At 37.2% G+C, this 25,185-nt stretch overlaps 1 protein-coding gene across 2 annotated transcripts; it reads left to right on the plus strand.

Moving 5' to 3' along the window:
- Positions 1-5,146: 5,146 nt before the first annotated feature.
- LOC145630485 (F-box/kelch-repeat protein At3g23880-like) lies at positions 5,147-9,770 on the plus strand. 2 transcript variants are annotated; one of them, XM_081682746.1, is made up of 3 exons: positions 5,147-5,251; positions 6,398-6,470; positions 8,410-9,770. In XM_081682746.1, the coding sequence occupies exons 1-3, from the start codon at positions 5,236-5,238 to the stop codon at positions 9,617-9,619; spliced, it is 1,299 nt and encodes a 432-aa protein (XP_081538872.1). In that variant the 5' UTR covers positions 5,147-5,235; the 3' UTR covers positions 9,620-9,770. The 2 variants fall into 2 exon arrangements, with proteins under 2 accessions (XP_081538872.1, XP_081538873.1); XM_081682747.1 differs by lacking the exon at positions 5,147-5,251 and adding an exon at positions 5,979-6,283.
- The last annotated feature ends 15,415 nt before the right edge of the window (positions 9,771-25,185 follow it).

Consider the following 25,185-nt stretch of genomic DNA (forward strand, 5'->3'; position numbering starts at 1 on the left):
CCTGCCTTGCCCTTGATTGGTTTGCCCTTTCCCTTTCCCTTACCTTGTTCTACCTTTCCCTTGATTGGTTTGCCCTTTCCCTTGCCCTTACATTGTTCTGCCTTTCCCTTTCCCTTTGCCTTTACCTTAACTGTTCCTGCAGTCGGTGCATGTTCATCCTCCTCATTCGCATCCTCTTCACCCTCCTCAGCACCATTTCCTGCATCCTCTTCACCCTCCTCAGCACCATTTCCTGCATCCTATATGATATCCAAGTCAGCTTATTCCATAAATAAAAAGTAATGACAATAAAAGCATAAATCTTACTGGGCTAGGCTTCTTGTTCTTGTTGGGTTTCTTGTAGCCAGTTTCAGCTAACGATTTGTGCCTTGAACCCTTAGGCCTGCCCCTTTTCCTTTTCTTAATTATAGGGTCCTTTATAATAGGCACCATGACAGATGGACATGGGTCTATAGGATCAGCATGAACTGAGACTGATGAAAACGTTCTGTCTTCTTCAGCGAGTGATGAAAGTGTGCTAACTACAGGAACATGTTCCTGACTCTTCTTGTCCATACAATCATTAACAACTTTTTGAAGCTTTGATAATGCTTCAATTACAATTTGGACTGTTTGATCATTGAGCATGGCAGCAGTGTCACAGATGGGCTCGAACTTTTCCATGATTCTGTTGAATCTCTGCACATTCTCTGTGTCACTCGGATCATGGTAGGACACCTTGACCCTAGTGTGCTTACGGGGTACATCCTTCCGCCAACGGTCTAAAATATACTTTTGTGGCAGATCTTCAACCTCATTTTCGTCGAGAATTCTAATACAGTGTTTGCAAAATATGCCACTTGTCTCAAACTTCCTGCAAACACATTGAACCTCCTTAGTCATAGGATAGTAAGTAACTTGGTAAAGCCTTCGCCTATCTGTAATGACCTCCTCACTAGCACCTGGAGGTACTATCCATACATAATCGATCAGCAAATACTAAATAAGGTTTTCAGACAAAACCTCCTTTCCTCGGAGGCTGCAATACATCAATCTCGAACACTTCGTTTGAACTTCTTGAAACTTGTTGTCTATGTATAACTTTTGGAAAAAAATTTCGACTTTGAAGCCACTAACCAACCTCCTTAGGTACTTCGAGCAACGCTCATCTGCACTCACTTCATCTAACACGCGTTGAGTTAAGGCCATGTCATATTTATGAGGAAACTCGTGGAGTTTAATTTTGCGGTTTACGTAGCCATCAAAAAACCGATTGATGCTCTCCACCCTTTGTGTGGTCTTCATACCAGCCCAGAAATACTCCTTCATGTACGCAGGCACCCACATATGACTCTCCTTGTGGAGGCTATGCAGCCATTCATTGTCCTCCAAGTTATACCCCGCTATGAACTCAGCCCATCGGGTATTGAACTCCTCGGGATCAAAACTCTCATACACCACCTCTTTCAGGGGGTTGACAAAGTCTTGGTACCTAGACAAAAATTAATTTACCATCACAATATATACAATGTCTTAAAAAACTATGGTCTAAAACTATAACATCTTGAAAAAAACACAAATGCAAGCAAATTATATTTAACAAAACAACACAGCAACTTGAAGACTCTAACTCTGTCTAGTGTGTTTAGCAGCAATCTTTTGTATACCACCAAGCCTCCTGATCATTTTTCTACTGTATATATCTGCTCTAAAGGCCTAATAGACCAGACTCCTCTTCACAAAAACAATAACAGAAAAAATTTACTGTCACAACAGATCATATATCATTAAACTTATATTGTACTCACAACAGTTCATATATCATTAAACTTATATTGATCAATAAGTATCTAACTCTTATTCTGAAGCCTGTTAAGGCCTAATAGATGAGACTCCTCTTCACAAAAAAAATAAAACAAAAAAAAATTTAATTAACTTATATTGAACTCATACAGCAGATTATTGTACTCATTGAAGTCTGACAACACCTAATATGAACTAATAATTGCATAAGCCACTTACCGTGCGCACTTGCCAAGTTTTTCAGGGATCTTGCTCATTATATGCCATATGCACCAACGATGAATCGTGTTTGGCATGACTTTAGCTAGGGGCCTCCGCATAGCTACCGCTTGGTCAGTCAAAATGGCACTAGGAGCTTTGTTGTTCATACAAGCTAGCCACTGCTGAAATATCCACCGAAAAGTATCGCAGTCTTCATGAGAAACAAGAGCACATCCCAACAACAACGATTGCCCGTGGTGGTTCACACCAACAAAGTTCGCAAATGGGAACTCGTACTCATTTGTTAGGTATGTTGCGTCGAAGCATACCACAACCCCAAAGTCCTCATAAGCAACCCTACTTCTTGCATCCACCCACATCACATCCTTAAGCCTCCCTTCTTCATCCAACCGTTGGGCATGGAAAAAATTTTGGTTGTCGGATTGCATTTTTCCAAAAAAACTCCATCATTGCCACCGAGTCCCCTCCAACCATCTTCAACCACTTTACCTTGTACACCTTATGTTGTAAGTCTTTGACGGTGAGACGCATTTTGTCCAGTCCTTTTCGTTTGGATGCCATGCAACCGTGTATTTGAGAAACTGGTACACCTAGCTCATAGTAATCCATCAACGTCCTCCTCAATGATGGGGTCAGGTGCTTCATGCGGTACTCCTTCACAAGCTTAGAATTTGCTGGATCAATCTGGTGATTATGCTCTAGGTGCATTGTCTTCAACACCCACAAGCCATCTTCATTCATTCTAGCATAAACACGGGCCTCACATTCACACTTTTTCGAAGTCCTCTTCATACGACGCAACTGATCCTCACATACCACCCCATCAACTAAACCACCTGAACCTCCATCACCCATTGCGTTTGCCCTCTTCTTGGCTTCCCTCCTAGCCCTCATGTCTGGTTTTCCCCAACACTCACACTTCCACGTGTTAGCTATTCTTTTTTTCCTGTTGTCCTTCTTACAATTTACACCTTGAACCCTAGACACTCCAAACCCCATCTGCTCAGCATACTCCTTATAGTAGGCTTCAACATCTTCCGAAGACGGGAAGACCATCCCTTCCTTAGGCTCTTCAACAATTACTGTCATGTCATTGCTACCAACTGCCATATCGTTGCTACCAACCACAGTGTGAGTTGTCTGAATTGTATTCAAGGAGGATAATTAAATACCCAACATTCATGTTAACATCTTCACTAACACTATCTGCAACAACTGTGTCTTCTAAAACCTCCATATCAATACCCTCCATATCAATACCCTCTAACATATCAATACCCTCCAACATATCAATGTTACTCCTCCTAACCTTAACTCCACTGCCCCTATCACCAACACCAACATTACTGCCCCTTATAACATCTTTACTAACACTATCTGCAAGAACTATGTCTTCTATACCCTCCATATGAATATCCTCCTAAACTTAACTCCACTATTATAACATCAAAAACAATTCACTTCCACCCTTCAAAAGCAGAACACCAACAGAATTATGATACAAATTGAAACAATCATAACTCTCCGAACAAAGTACGACAATTCAACCAACATGTTTTGGCATCACACAAGACTATAACACAGTTTTATAAAGTATGAATTGAATTTTTATCCAAAATCAATCAGCAATTATCAGAATTTCAAACCCCATTATAACAGATCGCATTACATATCATTATTGTACAAATTAAAACAACCATAGTCTGTGTAACTACAACCAATTTAAAAAAAGTATGAAAAATCGACCAAGACAACACCAACACGCTTTTGCAGTAACAAGACAACAACACATTCTCATATTTTCCATTTTACACCCTTTAAACAAAAATCAATCACCCATTTTCAGCCAATTTGTACCATTTCAACATAGGAATGTCAACGCATAACCCCATTACTTTCAATTATTCTGATTTCGGTCTCAATTGTGAATTCAATTTGACCAAAACCCTAGAACCAGAACAATAGATTAGAACAAAAATTAACATGAAGGGACGAAGAAGAAAGAATAGAAAACTTCACCAACCTGTTATCTTCGACGGATTTCCGACAACTTGAAGACCCAATTAAGTCATCTGGGCAGGTGAGGAGAGGTTAGGAGGTGTGAGCTAATTCTGAAAGTGGTGAGAGGAGCTCAACTAATTCTGTTATTCCGTTTTCTTGTTACGCCATTATTCAACCAATTTGACACATAAGCTGTCCCCACGAAATCCGACTCAGCATCTCAGTAAGTGGAAAACATCAAAATATTTTCAAAACTGCCATAGTGAGGAACAACCTTGTTTCTCACGATGAGCAACTGGGGCTCGTTCATGAATAACGTCGCATTCCTCATTTAGAAAGGACTGAAAATTGTGAATGTAGTACTATTAATTAATCCTTAATGAAAAGGGGCCTATTTGGTGAAGAGCTTTTAGCATATTTGACACTATTAGAGGTTTGTAGTATTTAGGTGTTTGGTTGGGAGCAAATTCAAATAAATGATTGGACTCAAAATGCTAATTTTGAAAATGCTGGGTAGTTTGACATTTAGATATAAACTTCATTAACTATTTAGGTTTTTAGTATTTTTTTTCTTTTACCATCTGCCATTAAGTACATAAACTTCATTCTAGTCCATCTTTGAAGCCAGAAAATGGATTTAGGAACAGTGTTATCTGCTTAGAGCTCTGATACGTTCCGAGCTCAAAGAGATGTGCTCCCTCTTTGGCTTTAAATCCCGACTTGATGACCTTCAGTGCACTGTCTCCACTGTCAGGGATGTGCTCCGCGATGCGGAGAACAAGCAGGATCTCTCCCACCAAGCAAAACTCTGGATTCAAGAGCTTAAGGAGGTAGTTTATGAAGCTGATGATCTGCTCAATGAGTTTGTCACTCTTGCTTAAAAAAAGCAGCTAATCAAGGGTGGGAAAGTTCTTCTTGGGAAGTCAAAGGGGAAGTTGGATTATGGTAACTACAAGCTCACACAAGACGGCAAGAATAGTAGGAGGTGGTCCAACAGTCCAACACACGAACTGCATGGCTTGTCGTGTGTGGACTGTGGAGTGTCTGATGGTGAGGGCTGGGGTAGGTGATCAGTGGACTTGAGGAGAATGTGCCATAGGAGATTGGGCCACAGGAGATGTGATGACTCCTTGAGTTTTGTTAGTACTAGTCTGGGCAGTATGGTGGAACGTCATCACTTAAAAAATCATAATCACTTTCAGTGGCTGGTGTTCTTTAGCAAAAGGAAAAATGCTTTCATCAAATTGTACGTGTGGACAAATAATACTTTTACTACACTAAACAAATCAAACACTTATAGCCACGATGATTAGGGGTAATTCCAAGTTTCTCTTCTTGAGAAACAAGGAGTGTTTCTCATAGGGATAAACTTGTCTTTTTAGCTAGTAAATCAGAGATAAAAATGTAATTCTCTAATTTTTTTTTTCTCCTTTTCCACAATTACTGACATTTTAGATGTACCATTGAAGCAACTTCTCTCCTCCATTGAAGCACCTTTCTCTCCACCATTGAAGCAGCTTTTGAGGTTAAAAATACACTTACCCTCTAGGGTTAACAATGTCCTTTCTTTCTCCACTTTTCTTAGGGTTTTCGTAGAACTCGGCGGCGAAGCCGCCGGAAGAAACTGCCGGAAATGGCTGTCGAGATGGTGGGTTGGGGTTGGTCTATGCTGTGGTGGTGGGTTGCTTTCTAATCTGGGTAACAATTCCACCATTGTTACGTTGATAAGTTCAAAAGAAGGAAGCAGGAGAGAGAAGGGAATGAAGGACATGAGTGATTCAACAACCAAAAAATAATAAAATATTATTAAAGTTGCTATTATTTACAATTCTTGCCATTTTGAGAAACACTTACAAGAAGAGAAACTGGGGCTCCCCCGATGATTAGCAGAATAGCAGGATACCCCCAAAAATACACAAGGAGTAGAACGAGCTTGTAATTTATTTACTGTAGTAGACAGAAAAAGGGAATAACACAATCACCCGAAAACTCTAAAGGGAATAATACTAGTATCTTATCATAATTAATTTCAGCAAATTGCATATATTAAGCCTTTTTCAGATCCATCATTTTCATTGACTTTATTTTATTCTTATTCAATCCCAGATTCAGATCCATCAAATTTTTTTTAATACCCAGGCACTGTATTATTTTCTGTATTTATCTACAAATGAGTTTCATAAATTGATGTTTTAAAATTTTCCTCACATTTTTTTTTAATGTTTAATTTCATCTAGCTACCATTCGTTTTTCTGCCGCTAATCCTGCAATTTTAATTGTAATCTATAATTTCTAAATCCCAATCATTTTCTGCTTTCAATTTCTTATTTCATACATTATATAGTTAATTGGTTGTTAAAATTAACTCAATAATCTTCTTGTTTTACTGCAGCAATGGCTCTATCTTTGCGGCGTTACGCTTGGTCAGATGACAACAGCCGTTTTAATCATCTCTTGAAACAAAGGTCAAATCTTTATCTCTCTTCTTCATTTATTATTATTATTATTATTATTATTATTATTATTATTATTATTATTATTATTATTATTATAAAAAACAAAACGTACAGAGTCAATCAATTTACAAGAAATTGGTAGGGAGCCGAGATACAATCTGGGCCCCCACCCCTCTAGCTATAGCGAACCCGATCCTGCTGAAGATGTGAGCAGCTGCACGAGCACCAATATCCTGAGTCTTAGCGAACGCCTGAACCCGCTTCAGCAACGCAATAGCATCCTTCTCTAATTCCCCCAACGAAGAAAAGGAGAAAGGAAGAAAACCATAGCCAATAGCCCTGCAACGCGCCCCATACTTGTCCCGCTTCCGCTGAGCCGCCGCCGACACAACACGACCAGGAACGAAGTCAGACAACCCCGATTGTGTCAAAGGTGAAGACCCCGTCAAATCAACACATACATCAAGGCCTCTATCCCAGGAATAAAGCAGCACATCTGCAGGTCGTAGAGCCCCGTCGTTTCCTCCAATCAACCCAATGTTAACCTCCTTTCGAGCAGAGATTCCAGACCGAATACAAATATCAACAAGGGTGTCACGAACAACATTGTGCCGATGTTTAATACCCACCATCCCAGCACAAGACACTGCATGATCCCCATAAATATCCCCGTCAAAAACCCTAGAGCAAGCAGAACACGGTGTTGAAACGGAGAACAAAGGAACACCTAACCGGTAGCAAAGAACACTACGGTAAGTCTTACCATTCATAGTCTGACCCAAACCCGATATCGGGACCGTCCGCAACCAGGCCGAAGAGTGATCTCCCTGTTGGGACTTCCATAAGGCTACCTGACGCGGAGTTAAGGAGAAAGTGGAATCCGCAGATGCAGTGACCTTCGTGAAATATATATCTGCCAACTTTTTCATGAGTTTGGGGGCAGCGATCTCACTAGGGTTACTCAAAAGGTCGGTCTCCGCAGCGCTGTTAAAAAGACTAAGAGCACCATCGAAGGCCGGTCCCGGACCAACAATACCAGAATGGCGAAGAAGCGTAGCCTGAAGACCAGAAGACTGCAGACGCGATGCAAGGAAAGCATAAAGCCGAACATCACCCGCTGAATAGACACCCAAACCACCATAAGAAAAAGGTAAGGTGGCAAGTCGCCATTGCCAATCACCAAAGCCAGGCCCCGAAGCTGTTACAATGCGCTCCAAAGAAGCCCGAAGGGCCAAGTCAAAAGAAACTTGTGCTGTTTCAAAAAGACGAGGAGGACAAGTGCGCATAGCAAAGTAGAGTTTTGAAACCCCAGTACACGCACGAAGAAGCAACAACTCACATTGGGGATCATCGAGCTTAGCAACAGCATCCAGTAGCACAACGGTCTTTGACACTCTCTGTGAAACAAGCTCACCACAGAAAGAGGAATCAGCACTGACAGGGCCACCCAGTAACTTAACACCATGCACAGGACGACCAATATCCGGAGGAAAGACACCGACGAGACGACTACGAGGGTCCTCCGAGGGCCAGAATACTTCTGTTTTCTCAACGTTGACATGGAGTCCGAGACGAGGTCCTTCCGCCAAAATCAACTCCAAAACCTTTCCTACCACTAAGGTGTCACCAATAATAGTGCCATCATCTAAATACCAAGCTTGCAAACATAAGTCAAAAGAATCCCTGATTTGGCACACTAAAGGATGAAGAACCAAAGCAAAAAGCAAAGGGCCTAGAGGATCACCCTGTTGCACTCCCTGACATGACCATAAGGTATGCTCCCCATAAAAAAGCCTGGCTGGAGTAGAGTAACAGAATTCAACCCAACACGAGAGAGCTGGACAACGGAGACGAACCTCACGCAGCATAGCCGAACGGTCTACCAAATTATTATTATTTATGGGTGTTTTAAATTTGCTGATTATATTTTTGGGGATTAATTTTTCAGAGTTAATAAAGAAAAAGAGAGGTCAATGTTAATAGCAATTGAGCAGATTGATCATGATCATTTACCTGAAAATTTAATCGTTGAGATTCTGTCAAGGTTACCTGTGAAAGATCTATTACAGTTTAAGAGTGTTTGCAAATCATGGCATGATATAATTTCGAGCCCGAATTTCATATCCAAACACCTGAATAACTACTATAACAATGATGAAAGTTGGCGCGGTTGTATCTTTGTTCAATACTTTGATACCCATATCTTTGTTCAATATTTTGATACCCATGTTGTACTTCAGCTGTATGAGTTGTTGGTTGATGAATCTTCTCGAGTTATAGCTGATGAAGTGTTATATAATATGCCAATGTTTAATTCATATGTTTGTGGTCCGTGTCATGGATTATATTATCTGTACCAGTACGTTTTTAGTGAACGTGCTTTGTGGAATCCGGCCATCAAAGAATTTAAACTCTTGCCTAAAATAATCTGTAAGCCTGATCTTCCGTCTGAATTCACTTATGATTTGAATGAAGTTTATGGTTTCGGGTTCAATCCTGTTAGTGGAGACTATAAGGTTGTTGTTATGAAGGGTTATTGTAGTACTAATGGTGATGATGAAAGTGATGTCACGCATCCTGTATCAGTCCTTGTCTATTCATTAAGGACTGATTCATGGAAGTATTGCGGAGATCTGGCTAGAGCTTATGATTTGAAACGTAATAAATGTTACATGTATGTGAATGGATGTTGTTACTGGTTAGGATCACTTGAATATGGTTCTGAAGTGATCATTTCTTTTGATATGGCTACTGATGCGTTCAAAGAGATTGATGTTCCAGACTATGCAAAACCAAGTTCTAAGTGTCTTGGAGTGTATGATGATTCTCTTGCGTTTCTGTCTCTCCATTGTACAGACAAGAAGTTTGATATTTGGATATGGAGTGAGCAGTGTTGGACCAAGAAATTTACTGTTGGACCATTGTCAGATGTTAGGAATCCTGTTGGTCATTGGAAGGATAACAGGCTCTTGCTAGAATGTAAAGGTGGTAAGCTAGTCTTGTTGGATCCTGAAACACCACAAGAAATAAAGGATCTTGCATTTCAGAAGGAGGGATGGTGTATAGGAGTTTTTGCTTACATGGAAAGTCTGGTTTCGATCAAAGATAAGAACGAGACAGGGCTGCAGCCTGAAGAAGTTGAAGCAGACAATAACTAAGCATTGGATTCATCATTCTCTCCAACATATGTTTGTCTGAGTGCATTGGTTAAATATAAAGAGTAGTTAGTTCGTTTTTTTTGTCCTATATGGTGAAATATCTTGTACATTAGAGATATCGTTGATGTGTTGTCTGCTTAAAACACATAAGCAAATTACTTAAATCAACCAATAAAAACAGAGATTAAATAGAGATTTGTAATTTTTTTTTTTTTTTTTTTTGGGGGGGGGGGGGGGGGGGTGGATTTTACGTGGTAGTTCCCAATTTTTGCTACCTATATATTTGGTAACCCTCTTTTTATTTTATTTTACATAATGATCCTAATTCAAATTCAATTCTATCTTATAATCGAAATGAGTATTCCTTCATAGAGGAAGACTCATATAAGAACATTCCTTTATATAAGAATCAATCTCAGCTCTTTATTAATTTTGATCTAATCATCTAAAATGATTTTTTAGTAATGGCTTTTTTGTAATTTTGAGGAGTTCATATTTAGAACATAGGAAATATAAAATTAGAAGATAGCAAAAATTTAGAATATAAGCAAACAAAAAATAAGAACATGTGAAAAAATAATTTATAACATATTAAAAATTTAAAACATAAGCTGAAAAAATAATTTAGAACACAGGAAAAAATTTAGAACACAAGCTGAAAAAATAATTTAGAACATATTAAAAAATTTAGAACATAAGTTGAAAAAATAATTTAGAACATATGAACAAATTTAGGACATAAACTAAAAAAATTTAGAATATAGGAAATAATTTAGAACATAATTAGAAAAAAATTAGATATATTAAGATCATGTGAGAACCAATGTAAATAATAGGAACTAGGAACCAATCTCAGCCTTTAATCACGCTACATCCGACGACTCACATCTCACCCGCATTCATCAACGACATTCTCGTAATTTCGCGATTTTTTAAATTTTTTTCCAGTGTTTTTAATTTTAAGGCAATTTTATATTTCATTTACTTTTACTAACTTTTCATTTACTTTTGAGAAATGAAACTGGAAATCACTTTATATAGTTGAAATATTACGAAAATACAATTAATGATAAAGGAAGCATGTTGACCGCCAATTAACATGATCTAAGGGCCTACATTAGTTCCTAGTTCTTATTTTAGTCTTGGTTCTCATTATATATACGTAGTGTTTTTAAAAAAGTCAATTCGAGTAAACGAGTTGAGTTTGGGTCGGGTAAGTGTGGGTCGGGTCAATTCGGGTTAATGTAGTAACTTATGCGGGTCGGGTTTGGGTTAATTGGGTCATGCTTGAGTCGGGTCACATCAGGTTATACATCTTATCGGGTTTGGGTCGGGTTTAGGTCAGGTTAACAACATATCAAGTTACATTCGGGTCGGGTGAATAGTAGGTCGGGTTTAATTCGGATTTTCACGGGTTAAAACTAACGGGTTAGGGTCATTCTCAGGTTCGAGTTGAGTTTGATTCAAATCAATAATTTGCGAGTTATAATAAGGTCGGGTCATTCTCGGGTTTAAGTCGGGTTCGGTTTAAGTCAATAATTTGCGAGTAATATTCAATTATTCAAGTCGGGTCATTTCCAAGTCTGATCATTCTGGGGTTCAAGTCTTGTTTGGTTCAAGTCAATAATTTGCGATTTCGGTTTAAGTAAAGACAAAATACTTTCAATATTAACACAGAGTAGTTTTAGCTTTACCAAGTTATGACTTTACAAGTAGATTACATTATATATAGCATATATCTTTATTTAGGTAATAAAAAAGATGTATAAAATAATAAGTCGAGTTGATTTCAGGTCGGATCAATATATAACAAGTCGTGTTGATTTCGGGTCGGCTTTGTAACATCAGATCGGGTTAAACTTTGAGTCGGGTCAGTAACATGTCGGGTTAAATTCAGATCGAGTTAGGAACAAGTCGGGTTGAATTCAGGTTGGGTTAAATTCGGGTTTTGAAGGGTTAAAATGGGTTTTGGGTCAATTTCGAATTTTCGGTTCAGGTTAATAATTTACAGGTTATATTTGAGTCGGGTCATTTTCAGGTCGTTTCGTGTTCGGGTTCGGGTCTCAAATACTCAAGTTAATTCGGGTCTAGCTAGGGTTGGTTTCAGGTCGGGTCATTTCGGGTTCGGATCACCATTTTTTCGGGTTTAGACGGGTCGGTTAGTAATCAGGTTTCGGTTGATATTTCGGTGTGTGTGTGTGTGTGTGTGTGTGTGTGTGTGTGAGAACCAAGATGAATAATAGGAACTAAACACTAATCTCAGTCATTGATCGCTCTCCATCTAATGGCTCACATTACACCCGCTCTCATTAATGGCATTCTCGTAATTTCGCTGGTTTTTTAAACTTTTTTTTTTCCAGTTTTTTTTTTTTTTTTTAACTTTTAAGGCAATTTCATTTACTTTAGAGCTGATTTCATTTACTTTTACTAAATTTTCATTTACTTTTGAGAAATGAAACTAAAAACTACTTTATAAAGTTAAAATATTACAAAACTGCCATTAATGACACGGGAAGCATGCGAGTCGTCCGATTAACATGATCTAAGGGCTTAGATTAGTTCCTAGTTCTTATTTTAGCCTTGATTCTCATTATAACTTGGTGTATATATATATATATATATATTATTTTATTTTATTTTATTTTTTGTAATATTTTTAGAGAATATAAAAAAAGATTGACCTTGATGATACTCTATTTCTTTATAAGGTAAAATAATCATTGACGATAGTTAGTAAGCTAATTTTGAAATAAGGAATATTGACTAAATCATTTAGAATTAATTTTTATTTATTTATTTAAAAAAAATTCAAAACATGTATGTAATATATAATTATCGTAAAATAATCATATAACTAATAATACAATATAATTATTATTGGTTTCCAAAAAAATAATTATTATTTACTCAAAAATATGGGGGATTACATTAGCTAAAATATTTTACTTAATTTTAAACTTCTTCCTATAATATTATATTATAAGAAATAATCACTAAATAAATTTATATATATATATATATATATATATATATATATATATATATATATATATATATATATATATATATATATATATATATATATATAACAAATTTGGTTAAGATCGTAATCATATAATTCATCATATTATATACGCACAAGGTAACAGTCAAATAGAGTGAATATATATTTCAAAGAATTCTTGCATACATTTTGCTAAGAAAATACTGAAATACTTTGTATATACTATGAGTATCTCATCAACCGAAAAAAAAAAAATATGCAAACGTGTTTCTATGATAATTTTTAATCATTAAAACCTAGATATTTTTACTTACTATAATATAATAAGTATGTATTTAAGGCCCCAAAAATGACATTTTGTAATAGTTACCAATTAATCAATCAATTTATCTATACATATACTATAGTAATCTCCATAAATTAATACCCCTAAAATGCATATGCCATCACCTCTTTCCCGCCAAAACTTTTTTTTTTGGTAACTATATCTCAGGAAGAAGTTATACGGAGTATATCTTAAGAAAAAGTTTTGGCCTTATATTGGAAATGACACTCAACAACAATACTACTCCCTCTGTCCCCGAAAGAATGACCCATTTGGGTTGATTTCTCAGGCATTAAGAAAGTTAAATATAAAGAAGTAAAAGTATATTGGAACACAAATTTTGTATGTAGTTGGCCTAACGGTGTAGCCAACTACAATTTTTATTATTATTTTTTTTAAATGTCACAACTCTTTTCTCTCCTCTTTTCTTATCTTCTTCTCCAAGCCAAATAACACATCACTATCAATCATATCTATACTCCACCCATTTTCCCTCTCCTCTTTTCTTAACTTCTTCTTCAAGCCAAACCACACATCACCAACAACCATATCTCTACTCCACCCATTTTCTCTCTCCTCTTTGCCAAATTGCTGCAATTAAAGCCCAAAATTGTAGAAATTGGGTGTCAAATTGCTGTGAAAAATTGTGATTAATTATCCTTAAGATCATCAACAACATTTGAAGTAGTGAAATTGATGAGAACCAAAGAAATGTGAGCTCGTTTTCTTAGTGGAATCTTAGATTGAACATTCTACGTCAAAAATTGTAGGTTGTTACTAGTTTGGTCAGGGGTTACTTGTAGGGCGTTACTGGTTTGGTCAGGGGTTACATGTAAGGTGTTAATGGTTTGGTGAGGCTGTTACTGGTTTGGTCAGAGGTTACTTGTAGGGTGTTACTGGTTTTGATCAAGGGTTACTTATAGGGTGTTACTGGTTTGGTTAGGGGTTACTTGTAGGATGTTACTAGTTTTTCTCAAGGGTTACTTGTAGGGTGTTACTGGTTTGGTTAGGGGTTACGTTACTTGTAGGATGTTACTAGTTTTGCTCAAGGGTTACTTTTAGGGTGTTACTGGTTTGGTATGGGGCTTACAAGTAACCCTTGAATAAGTAACTCATATAAGTAACCCCTAAATAAGTAACTCATACAAGTAACCCATGAATAAGTAGCTCATACAAGTAACCCTTGAATAAGTAACTCATACAAGTAACCCTTGAATTAACCCATACAAGTAACCCCTGAAAAAAATAATACAAGTAACCCCTGAAAAAAAATAATACAAGCAACCCCTGAAAAAAATAATACAAGTAACTCCTGAAAAAAAATAATACAAGTAACCCCTGAAAAAATTACAAGTAACTCTTGAAAAAAAATACAAGTTCTCCTGAATAAGTAATCCATACAAGTAACCCTTGAAATAAACAATACAAGTAACCTCTGAATAAGTAATCCATACAAGTAACTCTTGAAAAAAAAAATACAAGTAACCCCTGAAATAAAAATACAAGTAACCCCTGAAAAAAAAAATACAAGTAACCCTGACAAAACCAGTAATCCCGTTATGCGCGCATAATCCGTTATTTTTACTGACTTGGCAGCAGGCCACACGGTGTGGCCTGCTACCAAAAAAGCTCTAATATTGGAAAGATAAATTTACATGGGGTTTGTAAAAAAGTAGAGAGAGAAAGTAATAAAAGTATATAGAGAAACAATAGTTTATATGGGGAAGCTAATTTTGCACAAATATTATTGACAATTGGTGGGGATTTTAATGCAAATGGGTCATTCTTTTTTGGACTAAAATTAGGCAAATGGGTCGTTCTTTCGGAGACAGAAGTTGCAAATTAACAACGGTAAAGTATAAGAATGTTATGTAATACTATAAAATAGGATATTTGCTAATTGTATTTAAAATTAACAAACTCATATATAGAATTACATGATAATATTACTCTTAACTAGACTAGATTAACTAAACATTATAGCTAGGGCCTATTATCTTCAGCTCCAATCAGTTCAGTTCAGTTCAGTTCAATCCTAATTTCCTTCTTTCATATAATATTCAGTTGAGCTCACTTCATTAAATTAGAACATGCCCTTAGATTCACCGAAATGCTATAAAAAGAGTAGATATTGTTGAATATATTCATAATTAATGAACTCCTACTTATTTATTTATTTTCATAAAAATATAATTCAAATAAACGATTTTTTTTTAACAAGGCCCAAAAGGCACCTAATTTTCATTCATAAGGGTCATAAGGACTAGGGAGCTCAACATTCAAAATTTGTACAATAGTGAATTGCTAAACACCGCCAACATTCGGTGTGAATAGACAATCGTACCCTTATTACTTCACCACCTCTTATCCTCCCGGCGACCCACAACCCCTTCTGATCGGCGATGACCACCACCACCCTGATCGGCGACCCACCATACCCTCCTCTATGACGACCCACCACCTTCCCTCGCCGGCGGGAAGGTGGTGGTTTAATATATATTTTTTTATTTCAAGCAACCTATCGTGCACGGTAACCGGTTTTGGGCTCCGGTTATCGCCCACGGTAACCGGTTTTGGGCTCCGATTACCGCTCACGGTAACCGGTTTTGGGCTTCGGTTACCGTGCACCCTAACCAATTCCATGGTAACCGGAGTCCAAAACCGGTTATCGTACCCGGTAACCGGTTTTGAGCTCCGGTTGGTACGATTGTCAGAAAAAAAAAAAACCACCCCCTCTCCGCCAAAGAGGGAAAGTGGTGGTCATCTTTGAAGGGGATGTGGTGGGTCGCCGGGCAGGGTGGTGTGGTGGTGGTCGTCGTCGCCGGTCAGTGTGGTGGTGGTGTTAGTCGTCAATTGGGGTGGTGGTGTCAAGGTGTTCGTGATTGGTGGCAAGAGGGAAGATAGTGGTGAAATACTAAGGGTATGGTTGTCAATTCACACTAAATGTCGGCGGTTTTGATCATTTTGAATGGCGGTATTTAACACCTCCCTATAACAATGATAAATTGAACTGACTTTATATACATTTACAATTCTTTTATGCATAGTTACTTCTATAACAACCTTACTCATTTTCACAACACTATTCTACTCTACTAAGTTCTTCCCCCTCATTATGGCACAACTATATAATTACGCCTGATAATATATCCATACATGAATTGAATATGTTTATTGTATTGTTCTTATTTTATTTTATTTCTACTTGCAATGATTCGGTTTGTACATTTCTTAACAAACGAATAATGAAATACTATTGTATAAGCGTGCATGGCACGGGTTCTAAATTAAACTAGTATGTACTTATAGGCGATCGACCAGCCGCATTATTTATTTATTTATTTTTGTTTTCCCAATTTTCACTCCTTACTATATTCCCCTTTCTCTTGCTTTTCTTTCTCCTATCTTAAAACAATGGAAACAAACACTTCTTCATCTTCCTCAATCATCATCATCATAATTCTCTCACTCCTCACTTTCTTCTTCATCGTCTTATTCTTTTCCTCTGCAACTCCACTCTCCAGCAAATCCTTCTTCTCAATTCCAAACTCTAACCCGAATTTTGAGTTTAGAGACCAAATTGTCGCATTTCTTTGTCATTTTGTTGGTTTTCAGTGTTGATTTGGTGGGGTTGGGGTTGTTTGTTGTTATCCTCTTTGGCGTCATTGCTTCGAAGGAGATCCATTGAAAAAGAAAAGGATAAATCACATTTCTTTGTCATTTTAGTTGGGTTTTTGGGTTGGTTTGGACGTTTGGAGCGTGGGGTTGGAGTTGGGGTTACTTGAAATTAGAAGTTACATATAATATGAGTTTTTTGTTTTTATCTTCTGTTATGGGTATGTTATAAAATGGGTTACTTGAAATTAGGGGTTACTTATAATATGAGTTACTTGAAAATAGGGGTTACTACTTGAAATTATGGGTTACTTGAAAATTAGAGATTACTACTTGAAATTAGGGGTTTAATTGAAATTTGAATTACTTGAATTTAGGGGTTATTAGCAATTGCGCGTGAGTGACGGACTCTATTATTTTTGATGAGTTGGCTACAAGCCACACGATATTAGTTTAAAAACTAACTATGGTTAGAAATTTTTTATAAAAAAAAAAAAATATCCTAAATAAACATCTCTTCTCTATCCTAAATAATCACCTAGCTTATTTACTACCACACCAAACAAACAACAGAAACAATTGCATCATCAACCCATGATTCTCCAATTCATCAGACCCTAAACCCGTAGTAATAAAATTATCAACTTATAAAAAACAAAAAAAAAAAAAAAAAAAAAAAGAAAAAAATAGAAAAAAACAACACAAAACAAAACAAAACAAAACTGTGGATTAAAATCATGTGAATAAGGACACGTTTGGTTGCAAAGGGAATTAACTTCCCATGGTAATTTGTAATTCATGGGAAATTATTTCCTTCAATTCCTAGAAAATTGCTTAGTGTGTTTGGTTGACATTAAGGAAATTACAATTCCTAGGAAATTTGATTGACCTAAGGGGAGGTGAATTCCTACATTATGTAGGAAATTCAAATTCCTAGGAATTTCTATTTCTTCCATTTTACATTTTTTTGTTGGGTAATGCTATATGTAACCCTAAGGGCTATATATAAGCATTAAATAAACTCTTGAAAATTGTATTAAAATTAAGAATTCATGAAAAAAAACACACGTAAATCAGTGTAATTAGTGTTTATATATTTTTTAAAAAATTTTCTAAATTTATACAACTTTTAAGTGTATATTTAAGGCTTATATGTAGCAAAACATAATGGGTATGAATTTATGTTTAACCAAACAGCACACCATTTATGTATTTCCTAGGACTAATTTTGAGTGTCTACTTAGGTCTTGTTCTTTTGAGCTTTTGGGCAGAGTAAAGTAGGGATCAGCAGAGAAGAGCAGGGATCAGCAGATTTCAGGATAGCAGAGCATACCAGAGCAAGTTTCGGCATTATTATTATTATTATTATTATTATTATTATTATTATTATTATTATTATTATTATTATTATTATTATTATGATTATATCTCAAAAACAAAAAGTCATACAACCTACAATAAATTAGTGGAAAGCCGAGACACAATCTGGGCCCCACTCCTCTAGCTATAGCAAAGCCTACCCTAGTAAAAATATGAGCTGCAGCACGTGGTCCAATGTTTTGCGTTGTCGAGAACCTCTGAATTTGCTTAAGCAACGCAACATCCTCCTTCTCTAATTCTCCAAACGAAGAAAAGGAGAAGGGAATGAACCCATATCAAATCGCCTAACAACGAGCCTCATACTTAACCCACTTCCGATGAGTTGCATCAGCCACAACCCGTCCAGGAATAAAGTCAGATAGCCCTGACTATGTCAAAGGAGAAGATCCTGTCAAATCTACACAGACATCGCGACCACGACCCCAAGAATAAAGTAACACATCAGCAGGTCTGAGGGCCTCGTCGTTCCCTCCAGACAACTCAATGTCAACCTATTTCCTTGCTGAAATCCCAGAACGATAGCAAATATCAACTAGGGTATCCCGAACAACATTATGTCTATGTTTAATACCCACGATACCACCACACGACACCGTGTGATCGCCAAAAATATCCCCTGGAAAAACCCTCGAACAAGCAGAGCACGGTGTCGAGGCAGAGAACAACGGAACACCCAATTGGTAGCATAACACACATCGTTAAGTCTTTGCGTTCATAGTCTGACCCAATCTTGAAATAGGAACGGCCCGAAGCTAAGCAGACGTGTGATCTCCCTGCTGAGATGTCCACAATGCTGATAGACGAGGGGATAATGAAAAGGTGGATTCCGTAGAATCGGTAACCTTCGTGAAAGATATATCTGCCAATTTCTTCTTGAGTTTCGGGGCAGTGACCTCACTAGGATTACTTAAAAAATCAGACTCCACCGCGCCATTAAACAGACCCAAAGCGTCTTCAAAAGCTCGACCATGACCAACAATGTCAGCATGTCGTAGAAGCTTTGTCTGCAACCCAGTAGACTATAACCGAGAAGCAAGAAAAGCATAATGCCGAACATCACCTGCAGAATAAACACCAATCCCTCCAAACGCAAATGGTAAAGTGGCAAGCCGCCACTGCCAATCGCCAAACCCAGGTCCTTCAGCAGTAACAATACACTCCAAAGAAGATCGAAGAGCCCCGTTAAAAGTGCGCTGAGCCGCCTCAAAAGTACTAGGGGGACAAGTATGAAACGCAAAATAGAGTTTAGAAACTCCGGTACAAGCCCTAAGTAACAATAGCTCACACTGAGGATCATCCTGCATAGCAACCTTATCCCTAAGCGCAATGGTCTTGGTCACCCTATGCATCACAAGCTCACTACTAAAACCAGAATCAGAACTAGCAGGAACACCAAGCAACTTAACACCACGCGAAGGTCGAGCAATGTTAGGTGGAAAAACACCCACAAGCTTGCTTCGGGGGTCTTCTGTAGGCCAGAAAACTTCAGTTTTGTCCACGTTAAGATGTAACCCAAAACGAAACCCTTCCTCCATAATCAGCTGCAAAATCTTCCCCACCACCAATGTGTCACCAATAATAGTGTCGTCATCTAAATACCAAGCCTGAAGACATACATTAAAAGTATCTCTAATTTTACACACCAAGGGTTGTAAAACCAAAGCAAAAAGCAGAGTACCAAGGGGATCACCCTGCTGCACCCCCTAAGACGACCATAAAGTGTGGTCCCCATAATACAATCTGGCTGGATTAGAGTAACAAAATTCAACCCACCGCGAAATACCTGGACAACGACGACGGACTTCACGTAACATGAACGCACGATCAAGTAGATTGAAGGCATTACGAAAATCCACCAACAACATTGAAAGACCAACATCAGATCCACGAACCTCAAGTAATCGATTCACAGCATGAAGAATGGCCTCACTGCCTGAATAAACCCCAACGCCAAATTGAAGACCATCAAAGTAACTCCCCAAAGACCGCCCAACCATAACATCATCGACTTTCAAAACCAGACGCTGCCAAACGGTACCCACAGCTATAGGACGAATTCCACTAACGGGCTTGACAAGGGGTGTGAGTGGAGCACTAGCAATATAATCTCCTAATTCCATAGGACATCTACCAGCTAGAAACAGATTAACCACCCCGGTAATAGAGTCAACCAACTCGTCTAAGACAGCCATAACAGCACCACTCAAGCAATCCATAAGGTGTTAAGCACGTAACCCATCCCTACCACACGATGTGCCACGCGGGAAACTCTTAATCCGATCCAAAACAACAGCAGAGGAAGCAACAAGATGAAGTTGATCAACAGGAATATCAGCAGGAAAGGAAGGAGGTGAAGAAGAAGGGTGTTTTGAAAGCAAATCCGCAAGAGTGGCCTCATTATACAGAGCAACACCTGAAGAAGAAAGAACCCGGACTGCAACGGTGTAATGACCATCACAAATCTTCCTACGACACTGCTTGATATTACGCTCTTCCAAATCAAGGTCCTCATCATCAACCACCGACATAGTAGGAGCATCCTCAGCCAAAGTTTCCCTCACAAGCTGAACACTACCACCTGGTGCACCCCAAGAACAAATAGCCCGGGAAATACTGTCTTCTTGATGCCGACGCTTTACGGAAGACCTTGACTCACAAATACTCCGCGGGCGAAAGGTTTTAAGGGTGCAAAGAGGTAACACTAACAACGATACCCAATTAGAAATGTCATTAGGGTTAGAGTTCACCTTATCAAGAGCACCTTTCAGAATCCGAGAAAACCCCAAACGACACTTGGGAGGGATAGATTTCACAGTGCGAAACCCCTTTGAGAGCAAAGCATTAAGGAGAGCCACATCAAAACCACAAAACTGATCTCGCGCCAAACCATCCAGAAGTCCAATACGAGCCGAAGAAGAGGGAGCTTGTGGCTTGGAGAAATTATGAAGCACAAAACGAATAATATTATCTCCTTCATCAGGGGGTGATACATCCTCACCCCTATCATGACGACACCAAGAACGAAGCGTATGAGTTTTGTAACAAAGCCCACATAACCAAACCCCCATACGCGTAAAAGTAACTTCCGCCTCAGTATAAACAGCCAAATTAGAAGTAAGAGACTGACGTGTAACATCTCGGGCACCAGTACAACAATGACGATCATGAAGATGCTTGATTAAACAACGCCTTGTAAGCCCATTGCCACTCCCATCTTGACACCCACTAAGACCCTCAAAGGGACAATGAAACTTCACCGACATGGCAAGAAATTGGAGTATGAATCTTGCCAATTATTATTATTATTATTATTATTATTATTATTATTATTATTATTATTATTATTATTATTATTATTATTATTATTATTATTATTATTACGTGCATGCTATTGCTTTAGGTGAGTGAAAGCATAAATAATTGTGTACCATATTTAACATATATTATAATAGTAGAAAGATAAAAGACAATAGTTTAACATCAATTATTACAACCGCATATCAAAATTGGAACATAATTAGATAAGAGTTTAACATCATGGTGAATTAACTAACCATCTACTTTCATATGATCATCATTTTCATCATCTTCATTGTCGCTTTGATCTTCGTTGTTATCACCTTCATTGTCGCTTTCCGATCGATTAATTAGCTCTTCAAATTCGGAGTGCTATATGATATCGCTCTTTGGCCATACTATCTTTGCGCCATTGTGCATACATAGTTGAATCTGCTACTCCTATATATATTTGCATCATGTTGAATAATTGGTATGTCAAGCTTATGCATCCAAATAAAATTATGAAGTGTGCAAGTGGCTACAACGATTGACATTTGACTCCTTTATTATGAGTAAATAGGGTTATTGGGAAGAACATATCTGTTTTTTAAAACCTTGCAGAATACGATTTTCATGCATCTTGGCTGTAGCTTTTGGATGGATTTCGTGTATTATTAATTAATCATATTTCCTTTATTATTAAAAAAGGGTGATCGTTTTTCAATTTTTTTGCAGTTTTTTTATTCTTTTTATATCATTAGTTATTATTATAAAATAAAATTATATATTTAGTGTTATTATTAAATGTTAAGTATTGCTTTTCAAAAAAAAATATTAAGTATTACTGTAGACACCCATTTGTGTCTCCCCAAAACCAAACCCAGTGATGAATACCTTTCATGTCATTTGATTATCGAACAAAGCGAAAGTGTGAAAAGTCTATTGATGAGGATGTTTTTATTAAAATATCTCTTCTTTCTGTTTTTTGAAAATATTTCTTTTCTTACCCTATATTTGAAAAATGTGCATTCCAGTTTAGTTTGGTCCATGATATGGGTCCAATAATGGTGTAGTTGGATGGAGCTTGAAAAGACCTTTCCAACGATATACTATAAGCCCAATTCCGATGAATAATGAGGAAGTTATGGCCAAAATACTAAACTGGGTCCGGTTTGGTTTTTACCTGCGGCCCAATGATTTAGAGGAGGGCCTATTATTAATTATCATTCCTAAAGTTATTAGTTGATTATAGTCTTCTAGAATATTCTAGAAGGTTCTCTTAAATCCTAATGGAGTTAGGATTGATAATTATGTTTCAAAGAGTTTGAAATTGAATAAAACTACTCCTTTTAAGAATCCTTGTTTTGTACGAAGTGAAATATATTCAGATTTTATTTTTGTGCCTCATAATATTTATCCAAATTTTATATGGTTGGATAGATATTGAAATTATCTTTCCAATTATATATTATAATATTAAATCCGAGCTATAACGAAAAAGATATGAATGAGATATGAAACTCTATCTAAAACTGACACCCTTCCACTATTTCGGCCATATCTTTTTATCTACAAAATATTTTAATCTTATTCTAAATGGGTTGGAAATTAGACTTCAAGAGCTTTCCAACGAAATATTATATGACTTATTTGGACTTTTAGATCAAAATATATGATAAAAATAAAATCCGCAAAAACTGTTTCCAGCGTCTGACGATAGGACCAGCGCCTGGCGCCAGGCTTGGCGTGTGGCGCTAGACCTGGCGTGTGGCGCTAGTGTCCAGCGTTTTATTATTTTTGAAACTCTGTTTTCGTTTTTTTATCCATCTGACTGATTTTCTCTATAAATAGCCTCCTAAAACCTCCGTTTTCAATCATCAACTCTCTAATTCTCTCTCACCAACTCTCATCAAGAAATTGTTGATATACTCTCTCTCTTTTCTAAACTAGCCTTTTGTATACAAAATTCCGCTTTCACAAGATCTAGACACACCTAGCATAGTTTGAAGTTGCCTTCGCCCTAGACGTGAAAGGTTTTAATTTCTGAGGGTTTGGTCCCAAATCTTTCTTTCAGTTATTTAATTTAATTGTTTGATTATTATTTTCCTTGAAGTTACTAACGCGTGTATTTTTTTATTAGAAAGAAGTACGAGGCATCCGAGTAAGTGCTTTAATTGTTTGCATTGTTATAATGATATAGAAATTATGTCTAGGTTGTTATTATGATTCCTAATGTTATGTTAGGGTGTTTTGATCTTCCTAGTATCATGTTTAAGGTAATTACTATAATTTCTAATATCAAATATGTCAATTGTGATTCTTGCGATGCCTCCTATTTTCTTCCTAATATCATGTTAGTATCATGTTAGGGCTATATATTTGATCTTTGATGTTTAGTGACATGTTAGGGTTTGTTATTAATCTTGTTAGTATCATGTCTAGGATCTTGCTATTATTATGCTTTAACATGAACATTATGATTATAATGGTTATGATTATTATAATAATTATTATGATTATTATTATGTTGCTTGATATTATTTTATATTTGTTGTTATTGCTTGATCACACCTTTTTATGCATGTTTAAAGGGAATTGATACTTGTAATCACTCTTAATAAGATAATTAATAATCTTGTTAGGTTTAATATGATTATAATTCAAGTGATTGCCAATAATAGTTTTATTTGTGCATTAATATTCAACCAACATAGATAAACAAGTTTAGGGTAAACCTATTGATCACATGTTAGTCAGAAAGCGCACATGAATACGATCAGAATAAAGTAGAAGCCTATTATTAGGGCAGGTTCAATCTCTTTTAGGTTATCCCCGAACTACCAGTCATGGTTCCAGACCTATTGGAGTTAACTATCTCCTGGATCGTTAAGGGGTGTAAACTTCACCCTGTGAACGGTTTACAAGTTCCTAAAACTTGTTGGCGACTCTTTTGCTCTAGCTTCTTTCCGTTTGGACGCCACCATACTTAAGTGTATGATCACAGTGGGGTTCAAGTTTGGGGTAATGCTTGAAATATTCCCTACAGTTTTTGGCGACTCTGCTGGGGAGGATTTCTATTTTAATTCCTGAAATTTATTTTGGCAATGATTTAGAATGACTGGATGAGACTCGAAAAGTTCTAAGTATTTCATGTGCTTAATTTTGATTAACATTATTGTCATATGCATAAAAAATATCTCATTGAAAAGACCATGCGTAATGAGTAAAAAACATAGGATTTTTACACGTAGGAAATTTGAGGAATATCTTTCACAACTAGGATCGAAATAATGCTGCGCAAAACTGGAAAATTTTATCGAGCACAGAAAGCTGCTGAAGCATGTAGGAACTAGCGTCTAGAAAACAGAGTCTAGCGCCGAGGATTTGACTCTAGCGCCAGGCGACACTCCTGTCGCCAGGTGCCAGAGCCAAATTGCGGCGCTGGCCTCTGTTCGCTTGCGCCAAGTTCTTCCAATACCGAGCCAGAAATATGCGTTCTAATTTTGAACAGTTTTTAGCACTGTTTGCTCGATCCTACTTCCTGATTGAGTTTTTTCTCACTTTTCTAAAACCCATATGTGTTCTACATGTGGACATAACCCTCTGGGAATTCATGCTCCGTCTACCTGATTGAACGCTCTGTGCAACAAAGGGTACATCCGAGAATGTTGAATTCACCAAACCATGGAAGTGAGTTTTTAACTCGCGGTGTCCCATCCACTCGCGCCAACCCTTCAAAAGGTAAGGCTTCCGCGCAGTGCATCCGGATAATTAACCATGTACCCTCTTTGACTAACCCATATCCCGAACTTTAGAGAACTAGAGCCATGGTTAGGTTGCGAACTCATTGCATCATATTGTGACTACTTGACTACTTGTGCATCTCTTACTTGTGCATACTTATTATGTGACTAAACTAACCGTTTGGTTTGACTTGTGTTTGTAAATAAGTCTTAATTAACT

The sequence above is a fragment of the Chenopodium album genome, chromosome 5, assembly GCF_948465745.1.
Source record: "Chenopodium album chromosome 5, dcCheAlbu1.1, whole genome shotgun sequence".
In the NCBI taxonomy this organism is placed as follows: domain Eukaryota; kingdom Viridiplantae; phylum Streptophyta; class Magnoliopsida; order Caryophyllales; family Amaranthaceae; genus Chenopodium; species Chenopodium album.

Coding starts and splice junctions, on each gene's coding strand:
- LOC145630485 (XM_081682746.1), top strand. Junction 6,471..8,409: donor AATCATCTCTTGAAACAAAG/GTCAAATCTTTA, acceptor TTAATTTTTCAG/AGTTAATAAAGAAAAAGAGA.